This window comes from Cherax quadricarinatus, chromosome 31, assembly GCF_038502225.1.
Source record: "Cherax quadricarinatus isolate ZL_2023a chromosome 31, ASM3850222v1, whole genome shotgun sequence".
Taxonomy (NCBI): domain Eukaryota; kingdom Metazoa; phylum Arthropoda; class Malacostraca; order Decapoda; family Parastacidae; genus Cherax; species Cherax quadricarinatus.
Window position 1 is genome coordinate 2,106,619 of NC_091322.1, and position 11,592 is coordinate 2,118,210.

Below are 11,592 nucleotides of genomic sequence, written 5' to 3' on the forward strand. Positions count from 1 at the left end.
GAGAGGGGAGAATGTGCCTTCTTCAGTGATTCTACGATATGTACGATACTAAAGCAACACAAGTTGATAAAGTGTAGAATTGTTAATGCTACGCTTTATCGCCAGCCAGCAATAAAGTGTAGCATTAACAATGTAGCAAGTAAGTTAAGCAATTAATCGATAGAAAAAGGACAGCACGAACCTAATTCCTCCAATGTTGTTGGAGTTATATAGGGCGACTGACAACACCGCCGTCTCTAGTCTCTACTGCCGCCTCCACCACCATTATGTACGGCTTAAGCTTTCAGTGGCCCTTATACACCCAACAACAACACAGCAACACTCGTGACATACTTAATGATGTATTTTATTCATTCTAGAGTATGTCATGTTTCTGTGTTGTTAATATTGTTTATTATGTCATATTAGATGAATTGTGATAGATAAATAAGTCGTAGAGTTTATATTAGTGTCATATTAAAGAACTATCTTGTCCTATCTCCAAACAAATTCTGCCACTGCCACAATTCCTAACACATGTAATGACATATTTTAAATGTGATTGGGCGGCTGGGAATTCACGAATGTTCGAAGCCCATGAAAGTGGAAAACGCAAATGTTTGGGGGGACCTGTCTACTTGGTTTATGCAAGTCTGAATGAAAGTGTACCCCCTTGGGTTTATATAAGTACCTGACAAGTAATTTATTATTAATGGGATTGTCCTAGTTATTCACATTATAAAATGTTTAGCAATATTTTTACTGTAATTACTTTCTCTTCCTATTAGATCTTGACTACGTGGAAAAGGTACGACAGATGATCCCGCTTCGTGATCAGAGGAGGAATGATTTGTACGAAATTAATATAAAGTAACAGACAGGTTCAGATTAGTATTTAATCAGTGAGAAAGAAAATCATCAACAGTTCTCCAGAAATTTTTAGTCTTGTTATGCTCTTGTCAGACTTCCTCTCTTAAATGTATCATCTTTAACATTAACAGATGCTGTGTATATTTTTCTGAGACTAACATTTTTAGACCGATAGCAGTACTCAAGTTTGTGAACTTAATGCTTGGACTATTTTCATTTCTATAATAATTTTTTTTTTTACCACAAAATTATATACGTACTTAGTTATGATGCTTTGCACTGCCACTCTATTTTTTTATTTATAAAGATGACACTGTACAGCTAATTGACAGTATAATGTGATCTTTAAAGTTAAATAATGATAAACAAATTTTGCTCATGAAATGGCAGCACCACTGTAAATCTCATTTTATAAAATACACCATGTAAAATAATTTAACCATAATAAAAAAAAAGTTGAAAAATGCTGTGTACCATGGCCTTCACAAGAAAATGCATTGAAAACAGTCTTAATAAATGGCAAACTCAAAAAATATTCATTTAGATAACTGCCAGGCACAACACCATTAACTCTACTGCCTGCAAGAATTAACTACCCCTCCCTTTTATTATGAAAATTGTCAAACAGCAGCAATATAAACACTACAGAACAAAAACTAATACTTTGCATTTACATTAATTTTTGCCATCTGCCCCTTGATCTTGACCCTTCAAAGCCACTTGTGCATGCTCTCGCTCAGATTGCTGAACTAATCAATGGATAACTGGTTGACCCAAATATCCTTGGTCTACTGCTGCAATGACATGGCTGAAATGTGGCAAGTTTCCATCTTTTCCATGATATTCCAGGCATTCTCAATAAGACTGAGGTCTGGATTATTCCCAGGCAATCCTCTTGATTACTTTTTTGGCCTTGGGATTGGGTGGACTTCATGAAGAATGATTATAATTAGCGACAATCATTGTAATGTTTTGGGGAAGGAAGTACAAACCCCCCACAACCAAGTAAACTACTAAAGTAAACCCCAAACCACGACTGATCATGGGTGCTTAATGGTGCTGTGTGTGTGTGTGTGTGTGTGTGTGTGTGTGTGTGTGTGTGTGTGTGTGTGTGTGTGTGTGTGTGTGTGTGTGTGTGTGTGTGTGTGTGTGTGTGCGCGCGTGTGCGTGCGTGCGTGCGCAGGGTCATACCTGCTGGAGGAGGAGGGGTGACTCAACCTGCTTTGATGACCTTGAATGCACTAAAATGTTGATCCATCTGACCACATGACTTTTGTCACCACTCTAGTGTGCATATTTCCTGGCAAAGTACAGGCATTCCTTCTTCATACAGGGTGTGAGTAGGGGAGTTTCCATGCAGTACAATGATTTGGCAGGTGGAGGTTCTTTTGCAGGCAGTAATGGATGCATAAATCGAAGAGTTCAGGGTGCATTTCTTTGAGCTGTGATGCAGCCATAAGTGGATTTCCATATAGCTCTCTATGTAAATGTTGTGTGCTTAGATGTCCTTGGCCATCCAATGTGTTTTGTAGTGGGAATGATGTCTGGTGGGAGGCCACAGGTGGCAGCAAGTAACTCCATTGCACTGGATTTTGCTCATCCATTACATTGACAGATCTCCTATCCAATATATGGACATTTTTCATCATTAATCTTTGAACGACCCATATTTATCCACTTGGCACAAAATACAGTTCCAAATCCTGGGCACATAAGGTTAGAGTAATGCAACAGAACACCTTATTTCACTACTGTATGCAGGTTCACTGAGAGGGGATACATACTTTGTCTCCTGTACTACCTCAGAGAATTGACAGATAACTCCATAAGCATTCAGATGAAGTATAGCATCAAATATACAATATGAATCTGCACCACTTTATACTGTTTATAAATGAGGCTGCACCACCTTTATGCATTATAGCACCCCCTGCTACAAGGCCAAAAGAGTAACCAAGTGACCTGCTGAGAAAAATATTGAGGTTTTAGAGCAACCAGGAAATAGTCCAGATTTCAGTCCTATTGAGAATGCCTGATTATTATATGAGGATGCCTGAAATATCATGAAAAAGGAGATGGAATCCTGCCACATTTCATCCATGTTGTGCCAGCAGCAGATTAATGATATTTGGGTCAACCAGTAATCTATTGATTACTTCAGGAATCTGAGTGAAACCATGCACAAACATCTTCAAATGATCAAGGCCAAGGGGAAGACAAAATATTAATTTAAGCACCAAGTACTAGTTTTTGTTCTCTAATGTTTACATTATTTTTTTTAAAGATTTTTGTAATAAAGGGAAGGTCCGGATTATTTTTGAAGGCACTGTACAATATCTGGAAACAAAGCAGTAATAACCACATATACAGGATAAATTATAAATAATGAAGGAAGGTAAATTCCCAGGCCTTCGCCTGGATTAACTGAAATTTAACATGCACACAAAATGCATCTTAAAATTATAAAATATGAGGATCTTCTTTAAAAGATTGACTGTCTTTCCCCAGGCTTCACTAGCACTAATATCTCAAAGGTATGTGCTTAGAGATCAAGAGCAGCATACTTTCTATAAGAAGTCATGGACTGGGCCATAGGGGGCATTGACCCCCAGAACACCCTCCAGGTATACACAAAGAATCTCACATTCTAAATTTAGACAACTCTGTACAAACAACTAAACATACTGAACATCCAGACCATTCATACATACTATTGTATATAGACTCTACAGTAATATAGAGCACAGGCACAACATGAAGGATAAATCTCTCTGATATCTCACCTGTATGTTAATCTAAATCAAGGTAGAACCTGTGATTTACTTGTTTCCAGTGTCTACTTCAGGCCAGGTTTCCCTGTTGACCATAAGATCAACCAGGCTGTTTGTGCTGTCATCCCACAGATTCATTCAGGCTGTGCTAGCAGCCTGCAAGCTCAGCTACCACAAACAGCTCAACCAACACTTGTAGAAGCTGTCCAGCTCTCCTCATGAAAACTTCTTACACTCATTCTGGCAGCATTTCTGACATTTGCTGCTAAGTTGATGAGTCTTAGGCCATGGATGTTGACAGTGTTCTCTTAGTAAGTAAAAGGTTCAGAAATATGGAGTAGCCTGCCTGAAGAATGTAAAAGCTGTACTGAAATCAACTTCAGTGTAAAAAGAATCCTGCATAAATATGATGCAAGTTCATGCAAAATTATACACAGTATTATGCAGTGTATATTTAAACCTAACTCCTATGTATCACATTTAGTATTCAGTACTAAATGACCCACCCAGGTTTAGCGGCTTGAGAGTATAATGAATAAAAGTCACAATAGTGACTGGAACAATGTACAAATAACCCACATTTTGAAGATGTTTTGATCCACTTCCTTAGATCAAGAGCCTCTCACCAGCATCAAGGCACCTCTCTCTAGAGGGGAGTGAATCTAAATGCCACTCATTTCCCCAGGTACTGTAGATCTGTGGGCTTAGCTCTACCCCATAAATGTTAACTGTTACATTAAGGGAAAGGGGACTAGACCTGTAGGGGTCATGGGAAATCAAAGGTATCAGATTATCCAAGGAAGGAGAGGTAGGTCCATTTCTTAGATCAAGAATTTCTCATTGGCATCTTCCTTGAGTCGTTTATCAAATGCACCTTTCAACTGATGGAAACATATTTTAAGGTACATGGTATAAAATTATCAATTTTTACTATAGAGGACCCCTCAAGAGAGGTAGATGCCTTATGCCAGTGAAGAGCGAGAGGTGCTCAGTCACCTGTGGGCTGTGATGAGTGGAGGTGTTTGTCCTGGCAACTTCTGGCTCCATATTAGTGTTCAGAGTGAGAGTTGCTCCCTCTTGATCCAAGGAACATTACCTTCCTTAAGATCAATCCTGAATGCCTCCCAGGCACTGTATGACCCCTATGGGTTTAGTGCTTCCTTACAATTAAAATTGTGTACCATAGGAGAAGTAAATTTATAGATTGGTAGAAACAACTATTATTATTATAATCAAAAAGAAGCGCTAAGCCACAAGGGCTATACAGCGGTAGAAACAACTAATAAACCTCTTTAGTACAGAAATTGAACATGAAAAAAATAACCAAAAGAGAAGTACATACCGTGTACCCCCCCCATTTCCATCTCTGCTTTAAACTAATGATTATTTGCCATTACCCCTTATTACCCCCTCAAGGAAGGCTCCTTGATGTTGGTGAGGGGCTCTTGATTTAGGGAATTGGATCTGTGCTCCAGTTTCCCAAATTAAGCCTGAATGCCTTCCACATCCCCCCCCCCCCCCAGGCGCTGTATAATCCTCTGGGTTTAGCGCTTCCCCCTTGATTATAATAATAATACCCCTTATTACATCCATGGGCAAGAGTTAAACCTGTAAGGGTCACAGCACATGTGGGAATGGGAGGTACTGAGGTTTGATCTGAGGAAGGGAAGGGTAGGTCCAACTTTTTGAGCCAAGAGCCCCTCACCAACATCAAGGAACCTTCCTCGAGGGGCTGTAGTCTATAACTTTATGGTATAGAGCATGCTGCAAATTTGTAATGACTTTTGCCAACATTTTGTATTTTATTTTATATCAGCCTCTCATAATGTATACACCTACCATCCAACTTACGACCGAGTTCGGTTCCGAGAAACCGGTCGTAAGTCGAACTTTACTACTGAATATCAACAAAACATTTTTGTAATGACTATTTTATTGTTTTATTTTGGTATTTCATGTTTTACTTTACTTTTTATGCTGTTAGTACTATATTTTATACTGTAAGGTTTAGGATAAACACTGTGTACAACACAAATAGTTTATTTCCCAGAAATTTGGCATAAAAAAAAAAAACATGGTCGTAAGTCGAGTGGTCATAAGTCGAGCAGGTCGTAAGTCGGATGGTAGGTGTATTTTGTAATATACCTTATGATGTCCATGTCCTATTAACAATGTGTTTGACCAGTGATGCATGCTCTTGTAACAACTTTAATAATTTTGATAACTATTCTTATTACTGATGGAATTTATAAACTGTAGTTTATGTACAGTAGTACACATGTATTTTTAAATAAACCAAAAATTGTCGTAAGAGTTTTCCTTAATTTATTGTGATATACAACTGAGATATTCTGGGAAGTGCTAAACCATATGTATTATCCAGCACTATACTGGGAAGACAAGTAGTAGCAGAGGTCACAGTTGATGCAGCAAATTGGTATTTATAAAATCATAGGAAGCCCTAAATTTAAGGTGGAACCATAAGAGAAAGGTGAACTGTGTGAGCATATTATAGCCTACGACCAATGTGCAGGCATGTGAATACTGATTCTTGCATCTGGCAGCAATGGATGAAAAACAGCCAGAATCTCAAATGAAGTTAAATGTGAAACCACTTATTGGTTGCTTCGTGAGAACCACTGATACCACTGATCTCGTAAGTAGAGGTGGTGCTGGAAAGTGGCTAGAAAAAGCATATTTTTAGGGATACATTAAAAAGTTTTGACTCCTCACCCCTTAAGGAAGATTCTTGGATGTTGACGAGGACCTCTTGATCCAAGGATTGGACTTGTCCTCTCCTTCCTTGGATCAAACCTGATTGCCTCCCATTCCCTAGGCACTGTATGACCCCTATGGATTTAGTGCTATCCCTAAATTTAATACTTCAAAAAAATAGTCTGACCCCTCAAAGGAAGCACCTTGGTGCTGGTGAGAGGCTCTTGATTCAGAGAAACTGGTCTAGTCCTCCCCTTTCTTGGATTGAACCTAAATGCCTCCCATTCCCTAGTCACAACATGACCCCAACTGGGTCATGTTTCTTGAAACTCCTGTGTGGGCAGGACCCCTTAACCTTTAAATGGTCCAAACGTATATATATACGTTCACTCGCGTAGTGCCCCAAATTTTTTGAGAAAAATTTTTTTTTTTTAAAAGAAAAAAGCATATGGTACCCAGGCATCCCCAATTATTTTAATATGGCACACAGTGAGTGCGCACACCCATTCACTCATGTCTAGGTGATTCAGGCTTATCGTGGCAATGTTGAATGAATGACAAAGAAAACGTATATATACGTTTGGGGCGCTGCGCGCGTGAACGTATATATATGTTTGGACCGTTTAAGGGTTAATTTGCCAAGTGCTACATGACCCCTACAGGCTTAGTGCTTTCCACTTGAGTAAAACAAAAACAGAGAGAGTTTTGTCTTCCAAAGATGCAGCACAGCCAAATAACAGGGATGTGAGGAATCGAAGGTTTTAAACCCGTCATAATCAGAGAGTCATTCCCAAGCTATTATATGATGGTACCTCGGTATATGTCCTTAACCTTTTCAGGGTCGAGAAGCCCTCTCCTAAACTTGTTCTCAGGGTTGAAAAATTTTCGGGGGGAAAAAAAAAATCTTACGAAGAGAGAATCTTTTCCCGATCATAATGACACTAAAAGTATGAAATTTGATGGAAAACTTATGGAATTATGCTCTTGCGAAGTTAGCGGTCTTGACAATACTTAAGCATTGGCGATTTCACCCACTTTGAGCCCTATTTTTGACCAATTCCAGTGTACTAGTTGACAAAAATCATAACTATTTCGCTAGAACTCCATTTTTTTTTATCGAACGAGTACAAGAAACCACCCATTTACCGATTTCAACTATCCAATAAAGTGGTCAGAAATTAGCAATTTTACCAATTTCACAAATTGCAAAAGATGCCAATTTCCAAATAAGGTCCAGAATAAACAAGAAAGACATTCCTGGCACTAAAATAACATTTCCTCTGTTTATTAGTCACGTCCCCAGCCAGGCTCCTCTTACATTTCTTTTGCTTTCCACTTTGAATTTTTATTCTCACAAATGCAGACTACTGCATTAGTGTAGAAATGGTATAAATAATATCAGCACACTTGTGAAAGAATATTAGACTCGCTAGTTGATGTGTATTGGACGCATGGCATGATTTGTTTACTTTTGAACTGGCAAAAATCGAACATTTCTGCTGCTTTGAGCCCAATTTCAAGGTACTTTTCATTGTGAAACCAAACAAAATCATCTCATTTTCTGTAATATGTCTTCCATTCTATAAAATGAGACCAGGAAAACTAGAATACAACCATAAATACCATACGAAAATGCGGTGGAAGGCAGTTTTAAACCAAAAACACGGTCGAAGTTTTTTTTTTCTCATGACGCACTGTGTTCTGCAGGATTTTTTTTTATACTGCACACACTGACCACAGAGACCCATTCTTTCATATGTAGGCCTACCAGCTTTCTCTTGCTAGATTTGAAGGCGCTAGAACTTAGGCATACTAGTACATCAATAACCCTGGTGTGTAAGTCGTACTAGTACGTCGGAAACCCTGAAAGGGTTAATCTGTTCCAAGACCTTGGGCTTATAACAAACTAATTTTTCCATAAGAAATACAGTGGACCCTCAGCTAACGAAGGCATAGTCTAATGATAAATTCGCCCAACGAAGCATTTGAGCGTAAAAATTTTGGCCTGGCCAACGATGAAAAACTCGACCAACGTGATTTGTTCCAAACATGTCCGTTCAGCCTGAACGCCTCAGCTGCCCTACCGTCATTGTTTACAAGCCAGGGTGGCCAGTTCGATGCATACATTCGATACATTTTCTATTATTCCATTGTTTTTAGTGCTTATAACTGCTAAATAAGCCACCATGAGCCCAAGGAAAGCTTCTAGTGCCAACCCTGTGGTAAAAAGGGTGAGAAATGCTATTGAAATACCATTGTACCACGGTCAGCTGCTGCTGCACCACCGCCAGCTGTACTACTCGAACATGTGGAGAGACTGTTGTTGATGTGGCTTAACGAGAAACAATTACCAAGAAACAATTAACCCCAGAGGTTAGCCACCCAGGATAACCCAAGAAAGTCAGTGTGTCATCGAGGACTAACTTATTTCCATTGGGGTCCTTAACCCTCTGACTGTTTTGGTTATATATATATACGTCTTACCAGCCTTGTTTGACGTATACATACTCATAAATTCTAGCGGCTTCAAAGCAAACAGGAGAAAGCTGGTAGGCCCACATGTGACAGAATGGGTCTGTGTGGTCAGTGTGCACCATATAAAAAAAAATCCTGCAGCACACAGTGCATAATGAGAAAAAAAAACTCCGACCGTTTTTTTTTAATTAAAATGCTGACTTTGTGGTCTATTTTTGTATAGTATTTAAAGATGTATTCTCATTTTCTTGGTCTCATTTGATAGAATGCAAAACATATTGCAGAAATAGAGGTGATTTTCATTGGTTTTACTATGAAAAGAACCTTGAAATGAAGCTCAAAGTAAGGGAAATGTTTGATTTTTGCTGATGTTCAAAGGTAAATAAATGATGTCATTTTCCAATAAATGTCCAAGTAGCCATTCTAATATGCAGTCATGAATGGGTTGACATTATTTATACAATTATTTATTACAATATTGCAGTAGTCTGCATAACAGTAAATCTTCTATTTTTGTTTGAATAAAAATTCAAAATAGATAGCAAGAGTAATATCAGAGGGGCCTGGAGATGTGACTGATGAACAAAGAAAATGTTATTTTAGAGCCAGGAATGTCAGCATTGTTCATTCTGGACTATTTTGAATTTGTCATATTTTATAATTTTCGTGAAATTGGCCAAATTGCAAATTTCTGACCACGTTATTGGGTAGTTGAAATCAGTAAATGGGCAGTTTCTTGTATTCAATAAATAGAAAAAATGGAGTTCTAAAGAAATAGCTGAGTTTGGTAGACTGGAGCAATGGAATTAGTCGAAAATAGGGCTCAAAGTGGGCGAAATTGCCCACTTTGAGAGCATAATTCCGTCAGTTTTCCATCAAATTTCGTTCTTTTGGTGTCATTACAATCGGGAAAAGATTCTCTATCATTTCATAAGAAAAAATAATTTTTTTTTTTTTTTGGAAATTTTACGACACCAGGAGACACCTCAGGATTGGGGGTTGCTCCAGTCAAGGGGTTTTATATATACTAAATTATGACAAGTAGTAATAGACTTAATGCAGTCAATGGGTGAACCACTGTACCATTAAAGACTCACTTTATTAATAATCTCTCTGCCAAAATATTAATTCACAGGTTAAAAATGAGAAGTCTTGGATAATAATTATATACAGCCTCTCCTCACTTACTGATGTACTCATTTACTGATGACTCGGACTTACGATGGGCTCTCTAACCAGTACATACCCAAATAATGTATATTAGAGCTGATTTCCTCTATTCTGTTTATTACAACATACAATACACTACTGTATAAACATTTAAAAATATACCAATAATGTTATAAATGGTGCAAAGGTGACATTAAAACAATATCAAAGATGGCTGACACAAACCCACTACCATCATAGTATGCTCCTCACTTAGCAACGAATTCATTTACCAACATGATCTTAGGTACGGAACTCCATCGTTAAGTGAGGAGAGGCTGTATTTTAAATAAAAGATACAATAACTGCAATGGCCAGAATAAAAACAAGTAAAATGGCAAAGGTAGATAGTGGTGTATACCTTCAGGTGTTTTCACTATCTTATCTGTACCTCTGGTGGCTCTTTGTATCAAATAAAAGTATTCTAGGACAAATGTAATGAAAGATTTCTTATGTTTAAGATCAGTTTAGGGTTTTATTTTACCCAATGAAATACAGTAAACTGAAATATTAAAATGAATTAGAAATATAATTTTGTTTACATAATGCAAATACATATTCATTAAGTTTATTCACACAAAAGAATTTACAAACTATCAGGCAATTTTATATAGATACAAAGTTATTACATGTATAAAACATATAATGACAAATACAAGTTTGTACTGAGAATGAGCAGCTTAGTCTGTATCGCGCTCCCTCTTAGACTTCTTACGCTTATGTCTGTGTGATGGAGACCGTGAACGAGATCTTGGATGTCTACTAGAGTGCCTGTGACGAGTTGGAGATCGACTTCTGGATCTGTGACTTCTTCGAGTTCTGGAAAAAAAAAATTGGAATTTACTATTTAAAACAGTAATTTTATTTTCTCCATTCTCTTAGTGTCTATAAAGAAGGTTGTTAAGGAATTCCTAATTACTGTACAATTATCCCTTTCACTGTCCATCATATAGATCTACGGTTGACACCAGTCCCTCATGTAGATCTACGTTTACATCACAATCCCTTATGTAGATCTCAAGTTCAGCTCACTCAGATAAGCTGAAAGTGGTAAATTTGGCCTAGATGAGAGAATGGGTGTTTGTGGTGAGTATGCACAGTACAAAAAAAAAAAAAAAAAATCCTGCCCCACATGGTGCATGATGGGAAAAGCAAAACTCTGACCTTGTGTTTGGTTTACAATAGTGACTGAGGCGTTTTCTACAATGTTTTTATTTCCTTATTGGCTATGGGTTATTAACAGGTCTGATTCAATTACTGGAACACGGTGAACCATGCCAATCATTCTGGGTTACGTGTACGTATATATTTTATCTAAGAAACAGGGTAAATCTTCAATTTTTTGTGACAATGAATTCAAATTAGAGGGCAACTATAATATAGGAGAGGTCTGGCTTTGTGAATAATGAACAGAGGAAATGTTTTAGTGCCTACAATGTCTACAGCGTTTATTTTGGACTCTTTTATTAAATTAGAAGTTTTTTCAACTTTTGTGTAAAATTAGTCAAATTACTGACTTCTTTGCACTTTATGGTATAGTTTCAATAGTTAAATGCCTATGCATAAATTACAT

The 11,592-nt window shown here is 37.6% G+C and overlaps 2 protein-coding genes across 5 annotated transcripts in view; one reads left to right on the forward strand and one right to left on the reverse strand.

Annotated features, from left to right (window-relative positions):
- Positions 1–5,927, forward strand: part of LOC128697941 (omega-amidase NIT2) — a 115,418-nt gene extending 109,491 nt beyond the window's left edge. For all 3 annotated transcript variants that reach the window (XM_053789930.2, XM_053789945.2, XM_053789938.2), the window contains exon 8: positions 768–5,927. In XM_053789930.2, coding sequence (XP_053645905.2) covers positions 768–853 — 86 coding nt within the window. In that variant the 3' untranslated portion in view covers positions 854–5,927. The remainder of the gene's footprint in view (positions 1–767) is intronic.
- A 4,553-nt stretch (positions 5,928–10,480) lies between these two features.
- The window catches only part of Fip1 (Factor interacting with poly(A) polymerase 1), a 71,037-nt gene continuing 69,925 nt past the window's right edge, over positions 10,481–11,592 (reverse strand). For both annotated transcript variants that reach the window (XM_070090157.1, XM_070090156.1), the window contains exon 9: positions 10,481–10,838. In XM_070090157.1, the coding sequence (XP_069946258.1) occupies positions 10,700–10,838 (139 nt within the window). In that variant the 3' untranslated portion in view covers positions 10,481–10,699. The remainder of the gene's footprint in view (positions 10,839–11,592) is intronic.